Below are 26061 nucleotides of genomic sequence, written 5' to 3'. Positions count from 1 at the left end.
AATTTGCGAGATAACTCCAGTCAAGGTCCCAATCATTTGGGTTTTGAGAACACAGGACACAAATGTTTCTTTTAAAGGCTGAAATGTAACGGCTTTACCTGAACGCTTCACTATTCAACGATCTACCGTCGAACCTCAACCCTTTAAACTCTGAGACTGACTGGCCTCTAATTTATCCGTTGAATAATGTATATAGGTCATGAGAGTACAGGAAATGATCACCAATTTAAGAAGTTTTTGATTGACAATTTTAAAATACTCCTCGTCACTGCCACAGGAAATGTGGGGAGAGTAGTATGGTGAAGATTAATATTGGGTGTAAAGGATAAAGATATACTTTAGCCCTCCAACCTATATATCACACAATCATTTCTACCTTAAACGTTTTCTGGTCAGTGAACTTCCATTCACTCGTTTAATTTGTTGACTCTGTGTCCATAGGGAGGAGCTGAGTGTTTTTCATATTTATTCATTACTTCATTATTGCCTTTTGTTAATGTTACAGCTGAAAACTATTAAACTCCAAATGGAAACACGAAGCTTCCCATCTTAAGGCAAGATCATTCACATGTCCGTCTGTAAAAATTCGCAAATGGCGCAAGCAACCCTGATTTGCAAACATTGAAGACTGTACAAAATACAATCTTTCACAATGAACAAATGAGGTCTTGGAATGGAAATGCATTAGACACCGTGTCTTGCCTTTCATCGGGGACTACAAGATCTTAGTCATTGCTCAATTCATCAAAATGATACTATCTTATGTGAACGCCTTAGATGGAGTGGAGAAAGAATATTCTGAGTCTTTTGTTTGCAATTAGAGGGGGCTAAAAACTTTTTTGAGCCATCTACCCCAAAGTGACAAATATCATCGGCATTAGCCTTGCCACTCTTATTTCATTTGAAAATATCACAGCTTCATCAAGACGCCATGGAACGAAATTTTTGTTCACTGACTTTATTTCTTCTCCAGCGGAAATGTTTGGAAAAGTTAACATCTGCCGAATATTGTTAAATACAGCTCTTATTCCCAAGTCACCCGGCTTTTACCTCGGGTGCTAAGCAACTGGATAACGTCTTAACTGGTCGGTCAGAATATGATCCGATGTTTCTCCAAGCATCTCCTTAAAAGGGCATATATCACCCCGCGAAGAGCATCTAATCTTACTTCGTTTGCGAGCAAAAGCGTCGATGCATCCTCTGCCTCTTAGTTAGATCATAAATTCTTGTGTTTTTCCAAGTTGTTTTAGTTATATTCGTGCGAATCTGAGTTGTTTTCTTTAAAGTGACATTTCAGCAGTCCATCTACAGTGCTAGTAAGAAACAATTTCAACAGTTGCATCCTCAAAATTGATATTTTCGTTGTATCTTCCCACGTAGAGTGAGAATTCAGGTAAGTATTAATAAGATGTGGTTAACTATTTATTTAAAGTCGTTTTTAAAATCGATATTCATGTTCTGAACTTTAACACCTTTTCGAAGATACAGTTTTTCCTTGGGTAAAAACTGTTTCCGTTTTTCTTGTTGCGGTTTAATTATAAGAGGAGAATTTTTGGCATTAAAATGAAAAATAATGTCACAAATTTTCCTTTATGCATTAGTATAACATTGTTTTCTGAACCACAAAAGCCCACCTGCTCTCTTCATTCCACTAATTTATTCGTGTTTTTCTCGTTGCCATGTTCCCACAAATAACGAAGCTCCATTTTCTGCCTTTAAGGTGGCTCGATAGGCCAAAAAATCATAAAAACTTCATATTTTTGGAAATAAGTTTCTGGGCACCAACAGTCATTGTAGTTTCAAGAAAAGTAAGTCTTTTGTAATTTTTCCCATGGCTATTGTATGTTTTTCAACTGTTTTTGGATCTGTTTGAGCGGTTGCTATGGAAACCAGCATTGTTAACGCGTCGTTTTCCACCAAAAAAAGCCAATGATTTCAAAGAAATCTTCACAGGAGTGACCAGAATAGATTTCAGGGGCCTGGTAAATAGTTAGGCCCTAAATGAGGACATTGTGTGCTGATACATGACGTACTTGGCATGAGAAAAACGTGTTCGCTTGTTTACGATCTATCTACTGAGAGTTGAAGCGAATTATGCCTCCAAAAAGGAAATTTAGGAACGTTAGAAGAAAAAAAAGGAGGTTTACAGGCAACAAGTATACTAAGAAAAGAAATTCTGAAGAAATGGAAGGAACTGATGATCAGGAATCAGTGAAAGAAAGCGAGGAATCAGACATCACCGATATCGAAGATGAAAAGATTCCGAAAAACATCACACGGAATTCTGATCGTACTAAATCGATGCCTGCTACCCTGAGAAAGTTGGACGATAAGTCTAGCGATTCTGGAGACCCTGAAAACGATGAGGAGGAAAAGATGGCAAGTATAGAGGGTTTTCGTTTGATTGATATCTCTGTACTTGCTTCAGTCTTCGAGTCATTTTGGTGTCCGATGTGTAAATATGGCCACGTCACGTTCGAGGAGGATTGCAGCGCCAAGATGGGTTTTGCTACTCTTTTTGTGCTAAAATGCACATCCCAAAAGTGCAAATACTCGAAGAGGTTTTTTTCCTCTGCTAAAATCGAAGGGAGTCAGGCTTATGAAGTCAACCGAAGAGTTGTCCTTGCTACAAGGAACATTGGAATTGGACACCAGAGTCTTGTAAAATTCGCTGCGGTGATGAACATGCTACCGCCCATGAACGAGAACTCTTATCGAGATCATGTTGCCACAATTCGCAATTCTGCGGAGACTGTAGCCAAGGAGAGCATGCAAAATGCAGCTGAAGAGGCAAAAGAATTTTATGAGCCAGGAGAAGATGGGGTCTTTGACATTGGAGTGTCAGGGGATGGAACTTGGAGAAGAAGGGGGTACTCTTCAGCTTATGGGGTCGTCACTGCAATATCCACAGTTACTGGTAAAGTTCTCGATGTGGAAGTAATGTCCAAAGAGTGCAAGGAATGCATGGTTTGGAGAAGCAAAGAAGGAACTGTTGAGTTTCAGGAGTGGTGGGAAGGACACCAGCATCTTTGCCAGGCAAACTATTTTGGTTCTTCGGGGTCGATGGATGCTTCTGGAATGCTTGCCATATTTGAACGGTCTGTTCAAAACTACTCTGTTCGTTATACAGAATTTCTTGGGGATGGAGACAGTAAATCCCACAAACTTATTGTTGAAGAAGCCGTTTATGGGCCTGTTGAAGTAAGAAAATTGGAATGTGTGGGCCATGTCCAGAAACGTTTGGGGTCGCGACTTCGCTCACTGAAGAAGAGAACTGGTCAGACACGTCTTCAAGATGGAAAGTCAATTGGCGGAAGGGGCAGGCTAACAGACAATGTCATTGATAAACTGCAAGTATATTATGGGAAAGCCATTAGGAACAATACTCATGATATCCAAGCTATGGAGAATGCTGTAATGGCAATTTGGCATCATACACAGTCAACTGATGATAGCCCAGATCACGACCTGTGCCCCCCTGGAGAGAGTTCATGGTGTGGCTTTCAAAGGGATGTTGCACAGGGGACCTCTGATTATAGACATAACCATCCCCTTCCAACGGCTGTGGCTAATGCCATCTATCCCACCTTTGAAGCCTTGAGTGAGCAAAGTCTGCTTGCACGCTGTCTACATGGTGGTACGCAAAACCAAAATGAGGCCATCAATGCCCTTATCTGGCAGCGTGCTACAAAGGAAACCCACTCTGGGCTAGCAGTGGTGGAACTTGCTACCTTCTTGGCAGTCTCACATTTTAACAATGGCACTATTTCTATCATTTTAGTTCTTCGAAACCTGGGAATTGACCCAGGATTTCATTGCATCAAAGCTTGCCGAAAGCAAGATCATAATCGAATTCGCCATTCTCGCCGTAAAAGCTCTGAGCAAGCCAAAAAAAGGAGAAAACAGATCAGAAACTTCAAAAAAGGTTACAGTGACACTTTAGAGGCAATAGAAGGACAACAGTATGGTGCTGGTGCCTTCTAACATTGTTTTCAACTCTTGACTGCTTGCCCAATGATCTTGTGAACTTTATTTGCTATTTTCTAATTTTCCGTATTTCAGAGGTTTTGAAACCTTGTGACAATAATATCTCAAAAAATATTTACGATAAGTAGATCAAATTTTCACAGCATCTCAAGTGTCAATAGCTGTGTGCAATGACCTATTTTTATAGTGTTTGGACTTCTCACTCATGGGTTATGCCTTGTAAATTGAAGTGTAGTCAGGGTTATTTTTTGGTCTTTCTTTGTTGAGAGCTAATTCATGAATGCAACATAGTACTTACCTCAAAGTAGGTCATTGCACAGCTGTGATACAGTACAACAAGCACCTGAAGTTTTAGCTCTATAGCATAAAGCAGAGTAGAGATATCTTTGCCAAAAAACATACCTATTTTTGTCTCTCGGAATTGGGTGTGGCTAGAATAAATGGTGTGGCTCCTCTGAATTTTATGGAATGCTCTCCTAACTTAGTGGAAAGTAATGGGTAAGACCTATTTAAGTTTGTGGCACAAGTATAATGATATGATTTAAAGTTTAAGTGTTGGTAAAATTGTTGCCAAAATGAGCATTTTTAGACTATCGAGCCACCTTAAAAGCACACACAACCCACAATTCCTCTATTCGCTCCGAAGAAGGGCTAACGCTCGAAACGTCAGCTTTTGTAATCGTTACGGCGGCCAATTTACCACTTCAACTTTGTTGATATATCCAAATTATTTCGTACTTGAGTAGAATAAATCTAAAGAGCGCTCAACTCTGAGAGGAGCAGTAAAAATAATAATGATCGATGGTAGCAAAACTTCAGTTCATCGTTTTAATGCGACAACGCTGTTTAGTATGGTCAGGATTAAATCCCCCTGATGAGTGAGCAACCGCGGAACAGGCTTGTCGGGATGAAAGCGTAGTTTATTTGTTTCTTTCCTCCACAAACATGAGCACTTTTAAGTCGATGAGGATTTCAACCATCTCAGATTATATATATACATATATATATATATATATATATAACCAAAATTGTTATTAACAGTACTGCAGACAGTATTGTTGTTATATATAAATAAATAAAGGCTGATAGTTTCGAAAGAAACTGTTTGGGGCTGCGTCGGTGGGAGTAACGAAATAATTTGGATATATCAACAAAGTTGAAGTGGTAAATTGGCCGCCGTAACGATTACAAAAGCTGACGTTTCGAGCGTTAGCCCTTCTTCGGAGCGAATAGAGGAATTGTGGGTTGTGTGTGCTTTTAAAGGCAGAAAATGGAGCTTCGTTATTTGTGGGAACATGGCAACGAGAAAAACACGAATAAATTAGTGGAATGAAAAGCGTTCGTTGATCCCTGTGGGATTTAGACTGCCGGTTTGAAAGATGAGCTTTTGCTCAAGAGTTTTACGGCTTTCCGTGCTACCCAAGTGTAAGGAAAGACCGCAGATTGCAGACCGCAATCTGCAATTGAAAGACCACAGATTTCGTTACCCCCACGGACGCAGCCCCAAACAGTTTCTTTAGAAACTATCAGCCTTTATTTATTTGGGAAATAAATAGGTCAGAATATTCAATTCCCCGCCATGCCACAAAAAGGGTATGTAAGGTTGACGCGAGTCTATTTATCTGCCTCTTTGTTTAGCATAGCTCGCTGGAGCTGATCTCGGTGAGATTTTTTACTGATAAAACCGTTAAAGAGAGGCAATAAAAATGACAAAGAGGTTGTCGAAAAAATGATAGTGCCTACGGTCATTACTCTTACGTTATAAAAGGAGTTTCCTTTAAGAAAGGAGTCTATGGAATCATGATTTTACGAGATGTTACTGATATTACTTAGCGCTGTTAGTTTGCACACAAGAAACACATGGTATCACGAAGAGAACGGTTTGCTAAGCTATGTAAACTTTCAATGTTTATATTACGAACTTCTTTGTCCAAATACATGGCATCAGTGATAGAGCGGTTGACTGAGCTATGCAAACTTTCATGGCCGGTTATCCTAAGAAAGTTTAGTCGTCGTTTAACAAAGCTAAAACTTTTATCTGAACATTTATGTTTTGTGAACAGTGTCTAGAAGGCCGAAAACTATTAGCGCAATGACATTTGTTGAATTAAATCAACACTCTCATAGAGAATATCTAAAGCCGACTGGGCTATATATATGTAACTAACTGCAGACAGTACCGTTTCGGCCTTCTGGGCCTCATCAGTGCAGTGCTGATGCTAGGATGGGGTAGAACCGATATGATTACCCCGAACGATCCCACATTTGTGGTATCGTCTAAGCCATGTCAGAGTGCTCAAACTAGGAAAGCTTAGTGAGCTATGCGCAATGCTAGCGGCAATGACTCACCCCACGGTGTTATATATATAATTGTTGCCTGACGATTGCTTCGCAAGAGGCATGAAACTCAGAGTTGCAGTAAAAGTTCAAGTAACCTAGATCTTGAAGTACAATTATATATATATATATATATATATATATATATACATATATATATATATTTAGTATAATTTCAGAGCTGAGCAAAGAGTTTCCAGCATTCTAATTGGTCGAGCGGTTCCTTATATGACGCTATATAAACCGCTCCACGCGGTTTATTTAAAATGTCACAATAAAATGATGTTAATAAATGTTACTAAAATGTTATGATTTCAGAAATTTGTCTGTGGTTCGGCTCTGAAATTATACTTAAACAATTATTCGCCTCAGGTTCGGTGAATATTGTCGAATGATTCCCTCGACTTCGTCTCGGGGATTATTCGACGATATTTACCTCGCCTTCGGCGAATAATTGTTAATTATATATCTTTACTATAATCAACATCGACTGTAATCGGAAAACGTAAACTGCAGATTAGCTTAGTCTTATTAACAGAGTATATGAGACAAAAGGTTTAATGGGAGAGTTGATCTTTCAATTTTGAAGTACTATAGATGCTTATTATCGAAAAAATCATAAGCATTTCCGCGGCGATGACACGGTTGCTTAGGAAAAATTTTCATTTAAGACAAAGCTGTTGATGTATGGGGGAACACCTGCAAAACGAAATGAATGAGGACCAAAGAGAAGAATTGGTATGTTGACTGTGGGGCTAAAAGGATAAGAAAAGGTGGAGTTAAAGATTATGGATTAAGGTCTGAGAAGATTGTAAAAGCATCAACTGAGAATGCAACAAAGTTGCACAGAAGACTTAATCAAAATACTAGGGATTAGATTGTTGTAAAAATACTTCACAAGATCTAGAGATGCTCTTCTGAGCTGTTTGAGATGCTTATGAACCTGGCCTGAATTTAATTGAGACACCCGGACTTTCTCGTGAAGAGAACTGGAGCGAAGGAGGTTTAAGTTTGTAGTTACCATGCAGATAAATTCCCGCGGATAAGTCATCCATAAGTCCACTATACAAAACAACTACTCTTGCGGAATAGCATTTGACTCATCAGCGAGAGACAGTTTGATGTGAATAATTCCGAAGCAATGTTTCAAGGTTCTTTAGACGTCTCTTTTGAAGACAGATCTTTAGATCATCACCCTCACGCCTTGACGTAAGCTCTAAGGGACTGTATATCGCACTATTTTTCCACAAAAATCTGATGATTCTTCCTTTGTAAAGATATTCTAGAAAAATCCACCTTATTTTAATAGTGCATCAATAATACAACATTCATCCCCCTCTCCCGCCCCCTCACACTGCTTCATTCAAAGATCATGAAGCGAATTGTTGATAGCGGGGCTCCCACGCGCGCGAAGCGCGCGTGGGGCAGAGCCCCATACCCATGGAATATGGTCAACCTCTCTTCGTTTGGTTGTCACGTGACTGACCGAGCGTACGTACGCGCCTTCAGATTGCACGGATAGGGTAGGGGAGACTATCAAAACGAAGGGAGGGGTGTCTCAGACGAGTCTTGGCAAATGCACATCTTTTATGTTATCATTAGTATTACGAACTTGGGAGCTCCGCTTTTAGGCTTGGCTAAATCTATATATTATTATATCTGAAAATAATGATCATTATCAAAAAATGATTAGCTGTCAACGAATAAAGATCTAATACACAGAAAAAGTGTTGAAAAAGCAAAACCACAGTTTGCACTTACCACATTTTTTTTTTATCTAAATTGTAAGAGGCATCGTCATCTCTGAGCATATGACCTTTGAAAATTATTCACCGGGTTTTAAAAGCAATGAAATCGGGTAAGAGCGATAAAATTAACAGCCATGTATCCCTCACATCTTCGAAATCGTATTATCGTATGGGATGTTCAAGAACTCCCACTCACCAGCAGTCTTGTATATGGCAATTACGACAAATTTGTTTTCCATTAGCTGGCTAATACAACCTAATAATGGCGTGTGTGTGGGGGGCTACCACTTTTAATGGGAACACTAAAGGCCGCTTCTAGTGAGTCCACAACATTTGTTTTCTAGTAGCTCGCTAAAACAACATAATAATTACGTGTGTGTGGGGGACTACCACTTTTAATTGGAACACGAAAGGCTGCTTCTCGTGAGTCCACAGCATTTTGACCACTGTGATGACGAATATTATTGTCGATAAAAGTACAGACCATCCTCTAAACCTTTTCCAAACTTTTCCATCCACGCCTCTTTACTTATCCACGTTTTACTTGAGTTTTTATTCAAGGTTTAAAGCGTCTATGTGGTGTTCTCGTGCATTATTTTTAGTTAATTGCATGACCAGTACTTCAGAGCTGAAATCGCCATAAATTTATTGTTCTACAGCTCGGACTTTAAGACCGCGCTTGAGCACTTTGTCCATGCAGTGTTATAAGCAATTTCGTGGTTCATCAAAGCACTTTTCCGGATTTCATTTATGGCTTCTTCAAGGTTCATACAGGTCACTAGAACAATCTAAACTTTTTAGCTCGCTACCGTTGATAGCTTTAGCAATTAAAAAAAGTGCATCAGTGCAAAGTGACCTGTTATTCCCATCTATCTTGGCAATGTTTCACGTATCCTGAGAACTTTTTCTAGAACATCTGTAATGCATGATCACTATTTTTTTCTTTTTTCCCCATGCAGACGCCGGGTTCATCATTAATAATTTTAGTCCTACCACGCTAGTTCAGAGACGTAACCCACGCTGAAGTGTGGGAAGGACTGTGTTCCGCATATATTGGTGCTTTAGAAAGATTGACTTTTAATGTGGGGTATTAAGGCGTTCGCCGAAAATAGCATTTTTTAAAAAGGGGCGATGTTATTGAACAAAGAAAGAAAACAAAACAACTCAGCTCATACCGTACTAACAAGCTACATTTGTCCAAAATAGAAAAAGCAAGGCGCTAATATGTTATGACATGCATAAAACAGAGTGATATCCAATCTTTGCCTGTAGTACCGTATATTGGATCGGAAACACAATATTTGGCTTGGCATCTGTCGTTGAACTTTAACAAGCTTTTCCACACATATTGCTTATCTTTTAATGCACTTTACAAGAACAATTGAAATTAAGCATCGTTCTCTTGGCCCTGTGAATGAAAATCTTGATATTCAAGATTTATAGGAAAGTTTTCTCACAGCTGCCAAGTAAAAGGACTTCAGTCGACCAACTGTTTAGGTAAGTGAGAGTTTGCTTTCTCGCAGTGAAAGAGCAGATCAGCTTTCCTTGTTTCATAGAAGCGGTTTATTGGGAGCAAGGTCACTCCTATAGACAAAAATACTGAGTTTTAAGGACATTTAGTGCGAAACTGTGTTGAGACAATAATTTTGAACTGAAAAAGTATGTTCATGAAGCGACACTTGTCACTAACACGAAAGAATTGCGTTCTATAGCTCAACGATACTGATTTAGAGAAAACTCCATTGAATTATCTTTTTCACAGAGTTATTTTCTATACTGTGTTTTACAAGCTCTGATCTGATACGAGTTCCTTGGTATAAGGAGAATAAATCGTTCGGAACTCCGTCAAAAAGCTGAAAATTGAAGCCTTTCATTGGAAGACAGAAGGAGTTTACGGGCCCTTGAACAAGTATTTCCAGAAAATAGAAAGCAGCCTTTTAAGCTTTCGAGCAAAGTGATCTTAAAGCCGGCGTCGGCGACAGAAAATTCACTGAATTAATAGAAGTAGCTCGGCGAGTTTCGAAACAAACTGCTCAAAACTGAAGTTAAATTTCGAGTTTGCTGTCGAAAAGGTTTCAAACTAATCCGTTATATTATCTCCTTGGATTTTTAATTGTATCTTTTACAATCATTACATTTCGTTCCTTGATGGCAAAAACATTTAAAGTGATACTGAGCTGGCTTTTGGCGTGTTTATATTGGACTCCTCTCCCAAATTGAAAAACAGTAGTATGAGCTGAATGAATTGTTGTTTCAATTTGATTGGCAAGCTTGACGTCGAGTATAAAGCAGCTCTTTCCGGCGCCAGGTTTTTTAAATTAAAAAAATTTCAGTTGACCAATACAAGAGGCTATTGTGCTCAATAAATGGCCACTTATATGCGTTTCCTGAGTACCCTAAGATTAACTGGAGGAGCTTTTGCGTTATTAAAGATTAATAAAATTAAGTAGGATTGCAAATCGATGACTAAAATTTTAAACATTTAGGCTAAACTTTAGTGGTTCATAATGAATAAACCTTGAAATCTTCAGAAACGTTTAGTCATTGCAGCATTTACTGTATTGCCTTTTATTTCATATAAGTATCTTCGTAGCGCAACTCATCATTTTTCAAGCGAGTGGCTTAATGTTTATGATCAAACAAAACAAACAACGCAAATAAAAGATGATCAAACAATTCCCACGTTTGAGATAATCACATGACTAACTTCACGTGTCAATCAATCAGGTAATTTGTCTCTTTAGTTCGTGGTTAGTCTGTAACGTCTGCGGTTTAGTTGAGTATATCTGTGAGGCCAGTCTATCACTGACTCTCGATAACGGGCAGAACTTTCATTTTTCGTGACTGGGTGGCCTTGTCAACCAATATGTTCGGGATTATTAAGTGAACGTTATGTCAACCGCACACACACAAAAAAAATTGTGTTAGAAATAATTGATTGAGTATTTGCAAGACCCTATTCAAACTACTTTAACTGAGACAGACGAACTAAAAAAAAAACAACACAAATCAGATCACCTCGTAGCCACTTTTTTCAGTCTTAGGGAGACAAATGTGAGTTGAAATGTATGTTTCTGTTACCCTCATCATTTTTATACCTCACTTTTACTGATCAGAGCGGAAACCTCGGAATTTTGACCAACTTTATGTTTAAAGCTGACAATCTAACTCGTGAAGCGAGTAAGAGATTGCAGAAGACAAATTTTTATGGTTAACAGCTTTACAAGTTTTCAATCTTTCGGTTTTGATGACTGGCTTATGTATCAAGATATATTCCAGCTGATTTGAACATATTCTCATGTATATTAACAAGTCGTTAGGCTAATTTTTGCTGTAAGTTTTGAAATCAGTGTGGTCCGCGGCTTATTTTCCAGATGTTTCCACTTTGACAACTTCGTGATATGATATTAGTTAGTAGATTAACTCTTGAACACCTATAGGTGACCAAGGCAGACTTTCTCTTTACAATATCGATACAATAGCAAGCAGACAACTGATGAGAATCCAAAAAAAATACCAAATAGAGAGTTTTTAGTTGATCCAATATCGAATTCTCTGAACTGACATCATAAGAATTGAATAGCAGACAGTACGGAGAATTACTGATAAGATCTTGGAAGGGAAAGGGTTAACAGCAATCCCCGGGAAGAACCAATTATCAATCTCTTCAGTCTGCACTTTGATGATTATTCGATGTTAATTGGTGCCGGCTTCCTATCAATCATATAGGAGCTGAAACTAAAACAAAGTTATACCGACTGATTTTCAACACTCAGTATAAGGACTCTTTGTTGTGAAAGGTAAACATCGATCCCTGACAAGCCGTCAAGTTTTTCTCGAGGTTCACGACATTGCACATGTATATTCGCTTGTCGCTCTCAGGTTCATGACGCCATGCTCTAAAATAACTTGGCTCGTCAGGTGAGGTGGAAATCTATGGGAAGGTTTAGCCAAACGTAAAACCTTCAGGCTTTCAGTTTCAAAGAAGCGTCTTCCGGTTAGTCTCTATTTCACTTTTGAAACACGGTGAATAAATAATTTCAAAGGTTGATATGCTCAGATTATGATTCTTCTTACAAATCAGAAAAAAATGTGGTAAGTGCAAATTGTGGTTTTGCTTTTCATCACGTTCTCTGTGCATTATATCTTTATTCGTTATCATTTTTTGATAATGATCGTTATTTTCAAATATAATGTCAACAATTATCGAACTGTTTACTTTTTATCTATACTTTTCTACTTTCATTTCGAATTTTGATTAATCAAAAACAATCTATGGTCAAAATTTTCCCAAGATTTTGGTAATAATCAATGGATGGCCCACAGCTGCGGTCGCCATATAAAAATAAAAAAAAAAAAAAAACCATTGAACGTCCTCAAGCTGTATCAGGAGTTGAAAAAGATTCTTTTATACAGTATTGGCAGTTTAGCAAGGAGTCTGCATTATAGTAAATATAGTGTTTTTTCGCGTTTCTCTAGTGACTTAAAGCATAAAGTGGTCGTTTTTAAAATCTCTAGAAGTGTTTCAACCCCAACCCGTTACACTGCAAGATACCGGCGTTCAAATCATGCAATCAGGTGATAACAGTACGTTAGCGGTTTCTAATAATCATTCAAATTCAGACCTCTGACTCAGATATTGGTCATAAATTTTCAAATACTCTCATTATTTTACACCATCATCAACAGCAAATACCATCTCATAAATCGATCTATACACAAATCATCTTGTGTGGGTGTTGCACTCATTTCACAAGCGCTATACGAACACATTGTTTGGTGTTGTTTTGACGATTACTGGAAGATTGCACAGACGTCTGTTGCTCAAAGAATACAGCCGATTTAAAGGGTGTTTTTCTTCTTCGTCTACACTATAGAGTCATTGGAACTTGGAATCCCGCACAAATAATCGTTTAGGAATGCTGATGTGACATTTAAGTTCTGATTTCAGGAAAAGGTAGGCAACTGTACTTGATATCGTTTTATTTTTTAAACCGCGTTTCATTTTATACAATCTAAGGCAGATCTAACTCAATGTAAACGTCGATGCTGCGGCCTTGTCGTTGCAGATTACTTGATCTTCCCAAAAGCGGCGTCGATGAAAAGATGGCCGAACGGAAATGCTTTTTACGAATTGTCTCTCCGCCTCATGGACTAATTTTTCGTCCTTTTTTTCGATTTTTTTTTTGAAACCACTTTTAAAATTAACTAGGGATCAGAAACGTTAGAAATTAAGGAAACCACTAAATCTATTTTCAGTTGCTGTAGTAAACAGTTTTTCCTAGAGTCATCTACATCATTTCAAGTGCCTGTTAACCGTTATATATATTGTCACCTTCCATCACAGAATACCAATAATTCCTTCGATTGTTGGTTGCATTATTTTATTAATTCGACGCCATGTTTCCAGCCTGGGAAACCTTTCGTGCCTATTATCTTTAAATGTTTATGAGTTATTTTCCCTCCATTGAAGTGAAACAACAGCAATATCACGTGGTTCTGTTGCGTGACCGCCACTGCAGCGGTCGATGATGTTCCCTTAGTACTTCACATGATATCAGCTCGTATCGGCTTTATTCTCATGCAAAATTTCTAGATGTTTCTAATTCTTTCATTTGAAGAAGAAAATTCTCACTTCTTGACTTGTCGTCTGCAACCCCTGTCTTGAAGAGAACAGGTAGCTAGTTTACTTGCAAAATCTAAATGTTCAACCTTGAATTACAACGGTTCAAACTGATTGCTATAAGTGACTTTCCGTCTTCGTTTTAACAGGTAAATGAATAATTAATATTAATTGAGGAATGTTAAACATTTTTGCAGAAAAGTATAAAGGTGCAAAAACTGGATGGTCGCATAATTCCAAAAGAAATTAGTAGTATGACTTATTATTTTATCATAGGATAAATGTCTAAAGAGACATTTCTTTACGAAATTTACTCCACGCAATGCGAACTATATTCTTCAGGAAGTATACATAGCCAGCTTTAGGAAATTCTGCGCTAACAAGCTGTCTACCGACGTCGATTAAAAAGCCTTCCGGTTTCCGGCGGTTTTCCCGGCTGGTAGTGGCACTTGTGATTTGTCTGAAGGAAACGATTTGAATATGTGCTCTCGAAAAAATGTTACAAATGCAGTTTGCGCAGAGAAATTTTTGAAAAAGTTTAAATCATCGATTGTGGTTGCTTATGCGTTAGGATTTGCACCAATTTGAGCTCGAAAACTTTCCAATTACCTTCCATTTCTGTTCTACACCTTTCATTTCTCCATATGTAAGACATCGCCATCCTTTCACAATTTCTCATTTTCGTAATTTTTCCATTACCTGTTCTCCTTTAAATTTCTTTCTTTCAAAGCTCAACTTTAATTGAAAGTTGTTCCGACCTGTCTGCAATGATATATGACAACTGGACCAAAAATGCACCGTCAGGTTTCGAAAAACGTTTAAAAATGCAATAGCTATGAAAGTTCCAGAGAATTTTTAATGAACTGGACGTGATGCATGTCCTTTGTTTCAATATTTCTCATCCAAGTCACTCGAAATTTCTAAAACAGATTCTAGGAGAGATAAAATAATGGAAAACGACTTATCGAAAGATTTCCCACCTAGAGACCATGCTACGTTTACATTTACGCGACCTCATTGAGTTTAACCAACCAGCAGGTGGACAAATTCCTTATTGTTTGGTGGTCTTAGGTGTTAAAAGGTTCCTGTTCACCTGTACTTACTAATTTAATTAAAACAAAGCACGCAATGATGACAGGCATTAGGGATTTACACTTGCAGCCGATCAGTCAGGCTTTCAACAATTCAACCAGGTATAGTATTCTACGAAAATTGCAACTTAGATAGCTCTTAGTTTTCGTTTTGTCTTGCTATTTAGTCATTCAGAAAGGTAGACATTTTTACTTTTCAGTGTCAAGAAAATATACTCTCAATTGCCTAAAAATAGTAATTTCTGTTTTAGTCACTCACGAAAAACATTAATATTTTCACGCCTCGTTTGGAATTTTTTTTATTTTTGAACCATGAAAAACTAACTTATTATTGGAGGAGACTACAAATTATTACCTTAGTTAGCTAAAAATGACATAAAAGAGGCCGATAACAAACCAAAGAAGAATCTGGATGGCCAAGAATGGATTGCAGCAGGTTGACTTAAAATCTCGATACACAAATGGTGACGTAGCAATTTCATGAGTTTAAATTCAGTAGCTGGATCACGTACACATTTCAACAAAAGAGATGAAAAATGTCTATTCGTTATTTTGTACTTCTGTTCGTGGAAAGAATTTTGCGTTAACTCAAAGAAACAAGAGATTCGTACTTATAATCGGGGGCATACGAGGTAATTGAACAATTACCAAAAGATGAGGCGATTTCACTCAAACCTTCCTGCATGACTGAGTATCCCAGAGGTTTCCCTGATTAACAGCAGTTTCGTTATTTTTAAGCACGAGTTCTATAATAGATCGATACTACCGCAACTTTAAACTTGAACTTTGAACTGCGATAGAAATCTGAAGACCCATTTCGCACTGTAAAATTGTGATTAGCTTATCAAGAATCAGATTTCAGCAAAGTTTTTAAAAAAGATCTGTAGTAGAGCTAGGTTCAGAGCCACCTTCAACTATAGGAAAAAATGAAGGTGATTATTGAGAATCTTTAGACCCCATTAACGTAGTAACAAATTGAAGTTGTTGCAACATACCAAACAATTGATACGAGAAAATCTAGGATACCGTTTTGAACCTCGAGCTCCTGGAGGGAATTATGAGTTGGGGCGAGATAACGTTTTCGAGGTGATAATTTATGAGAAAAGCCGCTAGAAAGATGTCTCCATTTGGCACCTAGTGAATGATAAGAAGAGCAGGTGAATACTTCTTCAAGGGCAGAATAAACATACCCTTCACAGAATTGTGACAGAGACGCATTTTAATTTATTTTGCTTAGAAACTAATGAACACTATGATGTTGTTTATCAAACATTTCTAGTATTGCGAAAACAGCTAAAAAATGTTAGTTTTGGAAAACTCTATCAATCTATCGAAGGGGAGTTAGAGAGACAAATGGCACAAAGACGGCAGACCAACCAACCTAGACATATATAATTTACATTAAATACCCCAACCACTGTAAGCGAGCCCGGTGAGTGTAACATGGGTTATGGATAACGTTAGCGATAAATGGAAAGAAAGAAATTTCCCTTCCTTGTTTTTAAGTGCACTAAGTGAACATATTTGCATAAGTTCTGATCGAGAGGTTTTTCCTCAGTATTTTCTACAAAGTTTACTTTCAGGATTAGAGGAATACATAAAATCTGAGCATATTTTTCTGGTAAATGTAAACTCCAAGACTTTAAAACTCCCTAATGCTAATTACAACCGTTTTAACTACCAAATACAGGACAAAAAAATGGAATTTTCTTCTATGGAATACGCCAGTAAAATCTACTGTTATAAAAAAACAACAACAAATCGCAGCATTTATCTATTTATTCATTAGTAGGAGAAAAGTAATTAAATTGTTTCCCCGGCTGGGGTGAAAGAGATATGCGCAAAGGAAATATAACAAAGTTAAAGTTGATTAGCAGGCAGTTGCTTTGCATGAACTTTGAACTGAAAAACACCAAAAACATGCCCGCAGGACTCTAAAAATCTCTGAGCTGTAGGCAAATAAATAATTAAATAATCGAATGGTGATTAAATAGAGTCTATATAAATTCCACATGCACCTTAAGTTCAGAGGGATGGAGGTTCTTATCGGTTTATGAAATCCTCGGTAATTCTTTTAAAAAATATGGAAGAGTACACAGTGATATTTAAAGTTCATTTTTCTCCAAAACGACCCTCTTCGATTTTAATTAAGTTGAGTTTGTACTTGTAGATAGCCAAAGGGAAATGCATAGGAAATATGGAGACATTGTTTTGTTGCCCCAGGAGTTTGATTTATTGTTTGCAGTGGGTCATAGTTCTTCAGTATGTTGTTGGCAGATTACATTTATCCCAAGCTATCTTTGGCTCATCTTAAGGTTGTGTTTTTTAGGGATATGAAACAGCAAAGGGGTGAGTCTCGTATTTTGTTTTTTTTATGGTAAAGTATAGCACGAAACATGGAGCCTGATATGCGGTAGTACACGTACCATGTTGGCATCTTGGAAAAAAATCGTACTTTATCCCGAAAAGACACCCAGTACTTAAAGTGGAATGTTGATCAGAACATCGCAAAATTTTTACTCTCTAAAATAATTAAATCGAACCACAGAATTACTGTCAAAGCGTGGATTAATATGTAATATTGACAAAGAGAGGCCCGGAAATTTAAGCATGATTCGTATTAGAACAATATTACTGAAAAGGAAATAGTGGATCTTAAACCAAGCATTTTGTACTTACTGAGGAAAAATAATGTGAGTGCTTTTCATTTTTAATGACTGAAATTAAGTGACAAGTCATTCATATGTTTCTGAGTATGGCAACTTTACTTGAAATGGATAACTGTAAGATAGTGTCACTTAAAATTGCACATCCCTTTATCTGTTAAAACGTAATGTGCTCAGGGCTGTCAGACATAATGACTGTTTTAACAAAAAATCTGAGCTGTCGACGCATATGATAACATCATGTTGTTCGGTTGGAATCATTCGCCGACCTTTTTTGAATATCAGGTTATCAGGAAACTTAGAACTCGTTTGTCGTCGCCTTTAGTGGTCAGTGTAATGGTAAAACTGCACGTTCCAAAAGTCTTTGAACTGTCTGCTTCTTTTAATAATAGCAACAGACAAATAACTGTCTTTATAATTCATTTTGATCTGTTCTTTTGCTGGAATATTTTGCGCTCATCGACTGGTTTACAAAACTATTACGTAAGTATTCTTCACCAGAGGTTTTTATGTAACAGTCACTTCTGTGACTCTGGTCGCCAGAGTCGGCAAGTTTCATTTATCATTCAAGGGCCTTGTTTTCAGTTCCTAAATTGAACTTTTACTCTCTTACTTTGGGTGCCAATATCTAACCTTAATTATTGATTCATGACTTAAGCTACTTTTACGATATATTTGAGACTATTACCCGTTGATTGACCAAATCTTTGGTCGGTTTTTCATTTTCGAACATGTTAAGGTGGAGAGAGGAAGAAATGTGTCCCACTCTTATGTACCACCTTCATATTTGCCCTTAGGTTTATTTTTCAAAACGCTCGAGAAAATATTTTTTATTCGGCAAAATCCCTATACACTTCTGTTTCATTTGTTAATCCCTAACTCAATTCTTCTCTACAGCTGCACCTTTTGAAATGAGCAACACAACGCCACTGAGTGAGCCTGAATCAAGTGTAAGCCAAGACACTCCGTATGAGGAACCTACTATACAAGTAGCGTTTGAGCCTCTACCAAAATGGGACCAAGCAAAAGAAACCTGGAAATGGGTTTGGGTCCTCCACTGGGCTGGATTTGGGTCCCTTTTTGCACTTCTAGCACTGTACGCTCTTTGGTCACTTATAAACTTGGCGACAAGGAAACACAGAAGGAAACCTCTGCTTGCGATTGCAATAAGCTCACTTCTATTCTTATTTGGTTCCTCGAGAGCTGCGTTCTTCTTCATCAACCCATACGAGTCCGAAGAATGCTTTCTATCGACGAGTTGTCCGATCATATTGACCAGAATATTGTTTGGTATTGCCCTTCCGTGCATTACGGCTTCATTCTTTCTGGTCCATCTGGCATTTCTCCAGCTGTCGAAGCTCAAACTGTATCCTGAAAAACTTCAAAGTGTGAAGTTTGTGAGTTGTGTGATCGCGTTCCACTTCACACTAGCGTTAATCACAGAAATCGTGATATCACTGTCAGCGGACTGGATATCTTTTAGCATCGTTTGCGAGACGTTTTTCATGCTCCTGAGCTTGATACTGTCTGTGAGTTTTATCTACAGTGGGAGAATAATTCTCAACTCTGTGCATGAAACGCGGTCGTCTGTTCGACGGTTTGGAAGCCTTCACAGTAGGGACGGTCCGCCTTCGAATGTTACGAAACTTGTCAAGATAACTTACATAACAGTGTTGTTGGGATTCGTTGGCGTTGGGCTGCAGTTGTACTCTATTTTTTTCATGCACAATATGTACTCCAGTGAAAAAACCATCATACCTAAACCATGGCCATGGCTGATTTTCCAATCTTTGTTTAGATGTGTGGATCTTGGGCTTGGTTGTACTATGGCTTACGTGAATCCTAGACAAGTTTCTTACCGAAGACGGTCGAGAAGCACAATATTCTTGAAACGCTGTAAGCTGATAGCAGGGTCGTCATTATATGTACATAATAATCAGAGTAGCGCAGAAAGCGGAGATCTTGCCTCACCGTCCCCTACTGCTAAAACTTCCGTGCAGACGCCGGTGGAAATGGGCATTTTGAACGAAGGAGGAAACTTTTTGTTCCACGAAAGGGTTAAAAAACAACCGGTTTATTGATCCACGAAAACACATCTTTCATAACCCTGCTTTGAGGTGGCAAATTGATCGAAAAGGGCACAAAACTCATTATAAACAAACCGTTCCGGACTCAACCAGTTTTATCAACATAAAAAGCACCTGTTCTAAATAACGAACAAATGGACGTGCCGCAAACGTGCTCGATCACATGCAACACTGACAAAAAGAAGTGAACAGGTGTAACTTCAGTTTGCATGGAAGATACAGATCACCTTAGACATAGACACAATCTTCAGTGATAAAGATTTATATATGAATTAAATATCTCCCTTGAGAATTATGAGTGATAAATGCATTCTCAATGGTAAATTGCAACCAAGGAAATTGCTGAAATTGAACTTAGCGAAAAAGGTTCACTTTACGAAGCAGTCATTTTGGAGTAGACAGAATGAATAAAATTGTTCCGATCTATTAAAGACATACATTAACGAGTCAAAATTACTTTATGAATTAAAGAGAAAGTTTTTAAGTTCTAGTCAAAATATGGAAATACAAGCAAAAGGAAAGTAAAGGCTCAGAGTACAAAAAAGGTTAAAGCAACATGCAGGAAACTAAATAAAATCACATTGAAACCAATCTGGCAACGAGTTTATCCTTGCTTCTCATTTGTTCCTCAAGTTTTCAGACATGGTTACAGTGGGGAGGGGGGGAGGGGGACGGGGGGCATTATGAAACTGACAACCATGTGTCTTCCCTGCCTCCTCAAATTCATTGCGACAAATTGCTCTTCCCTACTTAATCTTCCCTTGACCGAGGTCAAAAAGTTGATGTTCTCGTGTGACCCTGAATTACAATAAATCTTCCTTCAGTTCCTGGAAGCTTTCCCCACAATATCCACTGCTCTCTTTTCAAAAATTCTCATTTTGCTGGTTCCTGAAATCTCCTATGGTCCCTTGGCACTATTCTAAAAATAAAAATTTAGTTACAAGGAGGTTGAATCAGTTGACGCCTTTCAGTGTTGCGTTCGTATTGCTCATGGAGAGTGCCTCTCTATCTTTGTACCGAGCATCATAGGCGTGAAACTTCCTTCCGTTCACTCCTAACAAATAGGGAATAACTCAATCTCACCCCCCTTTTAACTTTATCAAGAAACCAAGAAAGTTAAAAGGGGGGTGAGATTGAGTTATTCCCTATTTGTTAGGAGAGTGCCTCTCTATCTTTGCACCGAGCATCATAAGCGTGAAACTTCCTTCCGTTCACTCCTAACAAATAGGGAATAACTCAATCTCACCCCCCTGTTAACTTTCTTGGTTTCTTGATAAAGTTGAAAGGGGGTGAGATTGAGTTATTCCCTATTTGTTAGGAGAGTGCCTCTCTATCTTTGTACCGAGCATCATAGGCGTGAAACTTCCTTCCGTTCTCTCCTACCAAATAAGGAATAACTCAATCTCACCCCCCCTTTTAAATTTCTTGGTTTCTTCATAAAGTTGAAAGGGGGGTGAGATTGAGTTATTCCCTATTTGTTAGGAGAGTGCCTCTCTATCTTTGTACCGAGCATCATAAGCGTGAACCTTCCTTCCGTTCACTCCTAACAAATAGGGAATAACTCAATCTCACCCCCCCTTTTAACTTTCTTGGTTTCTTGTTCAGTGCCGAACACTTCACCCTACATTATATATACTCAGTGTTGTAGCTACAGCTACGCTGAGCTAAGTTTCACGGGCTTTGCTGTATTGCATTTTATAAAATTCACAAGAACCCATTAAAATAGGTTTCAACCCCTCAATTGCCATTTCAATACTGGTTATTACAACAATACAACCTTCTGTCACAAAAATTTTTCAGTCAACTTCACACTGGGGTAAAAAGGAGAATTCACCGATTGCTAAATTTTCGAACCAGCGTAACAAGATGGAAGCATTAATAAGCCTTAAATCTACTTTGCTATTTTAGATTCTTCAGGTCTTGTCGAGTACTTCACCCAGTTATCCGCAAGTGGGCAAGTAAAGTTGTTTACCCGGCAGAGAAATCCTCTTACCACATTACCCATACCCTAGGGGTCCCCTACCCACGCCCTCGTAGCAGTTTTGGTTGGTTGCTCAGTTGAAATTCTAGTTTTCATAGCACGTAGATCACACGGTCATTCTTGAGAATAGTAAATGGCAATTGTTCACAGAAAATGCGCTGGGAAAACCCTTATCGCAAGTTTCAAAATCAGAACTATGGAGCAACCAGCTGATCTTCGAATACATATCGTTTTATCTTGGCATATCTCCCTGGGTTACTCATTTTCAGTCGGATGTTTTCAGAAGCACGCATGAAGCATAGTCCATAGTTCGATCGCTACCACTTTTTCTTTGGCTGTCCCCGACATCAGAGGCATGTAACCTATTCTCGTTTGTAGGCTTCTGCTGAAAGATGTGTGCGTTTTTGTTTTTGTTTTTTTTTTTCGGATGCGAATAAAGCCGATGATCACAGTTGTTCAACCTTTGATTACTTTTTCATCGGCATAGTCATACGCCAGCCTACGAATGAGACGTGCGATTTTTGCCCTGATCGTCACGGAAGGCAGCAAGCGCATCAGGTCGCTTTACATAAGCTCACTTGGAATGGCCAAGAATTTTTAGCGACATATTGTCGCCATTCGGCGGTTAGCCTTAAAATATCCCCATTTACGGCGCCGGATATCTTTTTCCAAAACACGTCCCACTTCCAAACCAGCCAGAAACTTCACGTTTTATCTTTGTTTTTCCTTTTTGTGTTTCTTGTGCTTCTTTTCTTTTAGTTCTTCGCCCACTTTACTCTTTTTCCTCTTTTCCTTGCTTCTTTTCTTCTCTTTTTTCCGTTTTCTTTCAGTTTTAGCTTCGTCTTCAGCTTTTTCTTCACCTCCACCGGGTCCTACAGAGTCAAAGATAAAGAGAACCACGACACGTCTGTTATTAACCTACAATTTTTGTACCTCATCACTACCTTAGCGTTACACATTTAAAAAAAGCAACATCATTCTTTCGCATTACTTTATTACCCATAATTATCCGGATACATCATACATCCCTTTCACATATACTTTTAGAGTGAATTAATGACTTTGAAAGCGCTAGCTTTGCTTTTTAGAGTGGAAAGGAAACATTCTAATCACGGAGCTCCCTCTATAGCGCTGATGTCTGACCTCTGACGGCGAACTGGTACGATTTGTCAACATGATTCTTAGAGTTGTTGTCGAATCGATCTAAGTTGTTTGCAAACTCTTCAGAGTTGTCAGCGAACTCACTAAGTTGTCAAGGAACTCTTTTAATTTGCTGCTGAACTGCGCTGAGTTTTCTGCAAAAATTTCAGAGTTGTTCGCCAACTGCTCTAAGTTGTCTGTGAACTTCTCGGAAATGTCAGTCAACTGCTCAGAGCTGTCGGCAAACCCTCTTTGAGTTGTTGACTGCTCAGGGTTGTCGCTCTACTGTTCTGAGTTGTCGCCAAAATGCTCAGAATTGTTAATAAATTCCCCTGACATATTGTCTAAACTCTTTACTGCTCTGAGTAGTCCACGAAATCCTGCGAGTTGTCAGCGGACTACTCCGAGTCTAAGTTCTTGCAAAGCCGCTCAGACGCGGTGAACTCCTCTGACTTGTTAGCAAATTCGTATGAGGTGTTAGGAAACTCATCTAAGTTGTCAGTGAACCACCTTATAACAAGCTCTGTGCAAGACGCTTAAGAAACATTCAGATTTCTCATGAAACACACTCCTCGAAGTATGTGAAAAACTAAACGTACATAGAGAATGAAATAAATCCTCAGAGAGTGAAAGATACCATGGTAACAACTTATTAGAAGACAATCCTCAGAGTGACCGAGATATCATTGTTGTAACAAAGAGAATTCTAAAAGTCTGCCAAATGCTAACTTGAAATTTTATTATGCCAGGCGGTAAGTTATTGATAAGGTACCAGAAGATGCACACTGATATCACCTTCTTGAATGACTGAGTGTCCAGACACTGCTGCTTCTGCTAAACGACTCAATTCTTCTTCATCAGTATCACTGAGAAGTAAAATACAATCAGCAGGATAACATGAAATGTATTTGCAGAACACGGTAAGATAACCAGAATAAACCCAACAAAAGGAGGCAGTACGATAACAACAACCCACACATACTCCAAAATCCATACATCAAAATCAAACAAACATGTAAATAAATCAACAAAAGAGATTTCAAATACGTAACAACAAGTAAGATACTGGTCAAAAAAGAAGAGGACATAGCCAATGGTGATACACAAAACTGAATTAATGCACATTATAATTACAAGGTTACAATTGGTTAATCCTTCAAAGCATTTGTGCCATTACATCATGGGTATATCAGAATTCTTTTGATAGTCAGCATTCATTTGATTCCTTAGAATAAGCACAGGTAGAAAAACTCATCACCTATGCTTGGTGTTTTAGTAAAAACATTATTTACGTTGCACTATATGGATACAAAATAACTCATTGCTGTATCTTGTATCCAAAAAGCCTGCATAGAATAACTACTGTTGATCATTAGAAACTAGCCATTGTTAGTTGCTGTTCCTGAGTTTTGATTAGTTACCAGACTATGGAATCTGAACTCATACACAATGAGCCTTTCTTGGAAAATAAAAACTACAGGATTTTTCGCATAACTTATTTCAAACTGCAGTGGTTGGATAAGGGAAAGTTATAGCCTACATTAATGCTAATGGGATTATTGTCAACTACCATATTATTATAGAAGAGAAACTGTTCCTTTGTACGAGCAAAGAACTCTCCTAAATTTGCGTCACTCCCATCATGGGCTCAGTTGGTAGTGGGGCTCAACTAGAATCTGGGAGCCATGTGCTGGAATCCTATCGAAGCCTGAACTATCTCAGGCATCTCATTCTGGAAATTTTTTAATTGGAGTTTGCCAGCTAGGGTCACTTTGTGACTCTCAAAGTTTCATTTGTCTTCTTCACCATTCATGGAAAGGTCAGTTGATTTCTGTAAAGTTAATACCCTGGCATCCATTGGAGTAGCACATATCTTACCTTTCGCTGCTAACTGAGAATTTTGTATTCTTTCTTGCTACAGTAGAGCTAGGCACTTCCTTTGCAGATTCTCCCAGTAGTAACTGATTGGATTTTGAGAGCAGTTTGATTCCTAAGGGTTCATGTGAACTGCTGACAAGGTCATCTTGCAAGCCAGTATTTTTTTCAGAGCTGAAATAACAAAAAGGAGATTCAAGAAATCAAGTCTTATGAAAATGCAAGATACTTTTATCCAACAATAAAAATATAATACTTAATTACTCCCATTGTGGATGGTGGCATTAAACTGAATACTGCTGGCCTTCTTGGTGATACTCATCTGTAAAAATTTGATGCCAACTGGTGTCAAAATGTAAATAATATTACCAGCACCTGCTATCAGAGAAGAGCATTATGGAAACACTGTATAACTGTCAGAAATTGTAGTTAGCTGCAAGAATGACTGATTCCCCCTGCAAGAAATTTACATAAATTTGGCCTAAAATGGAGACTATTTTCTTCCTTTTGAAATTAAATACTCTCATCACTTTGTAATGAAACTTGTAGTCAATGGATTTAACATTTACCAGATGAAGTTCTCATCCAAAAACTTTGAAAGCTTTTTAGCAACATGGTGTCTAAACTCAGGTGTTATCAATTCTGACGAAGAACAAGCAATATCCTCTTCCTTCCGCCAATGTCTAAAATAAACATTACAACAAATTAAGAAATGGTGACTGAGTTCATTCAGGTACAGTTTAAATCAAAATGTCTTGAGGTAAGTTTCCAGGACTTTTCTCAAATAATATGGTGTATTTTGGGGGTAAAATTTTGTGGTAAATGGAGTTTCTCCTTCACAACAAATTGTTTTGCAAGTTTCCGAGGTTTAGTCTGGCAAACTTGTTTTTGTCGTCGTTGCACTTGTGCAGTTTCAACTCTTATCCGCTTCTTTGGTAAAATATTGTCACAGGCGTTATGCCAATAGCCCCTTTTATGGTACTGTTAAGATTTAAAAACCAAAAATTAAAAAAAAAATAAATATGTCCCATTTTCATTTTATCTTTTTTGTTGGTGTACTTTGTTTTCCATTTTTTGCAATTTCCACCTTTTTCCCAAAAGCTATAGTTTTGGCAATAACGTATATACAGGATATAGCGGTTAAAAAAAAAAAACATAATAACGACCAAAGAAAACTTTTCTTCAAAAGAATTCATTCAACTGACCTCAAACTTAGTTTGGACTTTGAATTTGGTAGAGAAGTACCATTTCCTTTTATCATCGCTACTTCTGAAAAAAAGGGCGAAAAGCCTATAAGAGGCAAGTTTCTATATTTTTCCTACTGGATAATTAAATTTTTTATCATACCTGTGTCAACGACGTTCGTAATAACGGCAAACTTTGCTAAATCCTCGTCCTCAGAGCTTTCGCAAGAGGCCATGCTGAACATTCTGTCAGGGTTACCAGCGACCTTCCCTGTAAGATTATTAATTTTGCACCCTGAAAAAGAGGCTTTCTCTCAACTCCAGTTTCTCTCAGCCAAAAAA

The 26061-nt window shown here is 38.1% G+C and overlaps 3 protein-coding genes across 11 annotated transcripts; 2 read left to right on the top strand and 1 right to left on the bottom strand.

Moving 5' to 3' along the window:
- The first annotated feature begins 1172 nt into the window (after positions 1–1172).
- LOC111331293 (uncharacterized) lies at positions 1173–20130 on the top strand. Of its 8 annotated transcripts, none has more exons than XM_022936367.2 (3): positions 1173–1393; positions 12950–13029; positions 18350–20130. In XM_022936367.2, exon 3 carries the CDS (start codon positions 18364–18366, stop codon positions 19531–19533), a length of 1170 nt encoding a protein of 389 aa, XP_022792102.2. In that variant the 5' UTR covers positions 1173–1393; positions 12950–13029; positions 18350–18363; the 3' UTR covers positions 19534–20130. The 8 variants fall into 8 exon arrangements, with proteins under 8 accessions (XP_022792102.2, XP_088599900.1, XP_022792104.2 ...); XM_022936369.2 differs by lacking the exon at positions 1173–1393 and adding an exon at positions 9420–9569; XM_022936366.2 differs by lacking the exon at positions 1173–1393 and adding an exon at positions 11714–12069.
- On the top strand, positions 1701–4446 carry LOC148717287 (uncharacterized). The gene has a single exon (XM_088743770.1). It carries the CDS (start codon positions 2095–2097, stop codon positions 3982–3984), a length of 1890 nt encoding a protein of 629 aa, XP_088599896.1. The 5' UTR covers positions 1701–2094; the 3' UTR covers positions 3985–4446.
- On the bottom strand, positions 19640–26042 carry LOC111331285 (uncharacterized). 2 transcript variants are annotated; one of them, XM_088743776.1, is made up of 6 exons: positions 25883–26042; positions 25741–25804; positions 25105–25218; positions 24539–24709; positions 23456–23526; positions 19640–22392 (listed from the first exon to the last, which is right to left on the bottom strand). In XM_088743776.1, exons 1-6 carry the CDS (start codon positions 25962–25964, stop codon positions 22232–22234), a joined length of 663 nt encoding a protein of 220 aa, XP_088599902.1. In that variant the 5' UTR covers positions 25965–26042; the 3' UTR covers positions 19640–22231. The 2 variants fall into 2 exon arrangements, with proteins under 2 accessions (XP_088599902.1, XP_088599903.1); XM_088743777.1 differs by having other exon boundaries at positions 19640–22394; positions 23461–23526.
- Positions 26043–26061: the final 19 nt, after the last annotated feature.

Source organism: Stylophora pistillata, chromosome 13 (genome assembly GCF_964205215.1).
Source record: "Stylophora pistillata chromosome 13, jaStyPist1.2, whole genome shotgun sequence".
Classification (NCBI taxonomy): domain Eukaryota; kingdom Metazoa; phylum Cnidaria; class Anthozoa; order Scleractinia; family Pocilloporidae; genus Stylophora; species Stylophora pistillata.
The sequence above is the reverse complement of the archived record's forward strand: the minus strand, read 5'-3'. Positions and strand labels throughout refer to the sequence as shown.

Bases quoted from the DNA above. Each gene is read 5' to 3' on its own strand.
- LOC111331293 (XM_088743774.1), top strand. From the start codon at position 18,364: ATGAGCAACACAACGCCACTGAGTGAGCCTGAATCAAGTGTAAGCCAA.
- LOC148717287 (XM_088743770.1), top strand. From the start codon at position 2,095: ATGCCTCCAAAAAGGAAATTTAGGAACGTTAGAAGAAAAAAAAGGAGG.
- LOC111331285 (XM_088743776.1), bottom strand. From the start codon at position 25,964: ATGTTCAGCATGGCCTCTTGCGAAAGCTCTGAGGACGAGGATTTAGCA. The intron at 23,527-24,538 runs GTAAGATATGTG...TTTACTTCTCAG, and splicing joins TTCTCAGTTAGCAGCGAAAG to TGATACTGATGAAGAAGAAT. The intron at 22,393-23,455 runs GTGATATCAGTG...TTGACTCTGTAG, and splicing joins ACACTCAGTCATTCAAGAAG to GACCCGGTGGAGGTGAAGAA.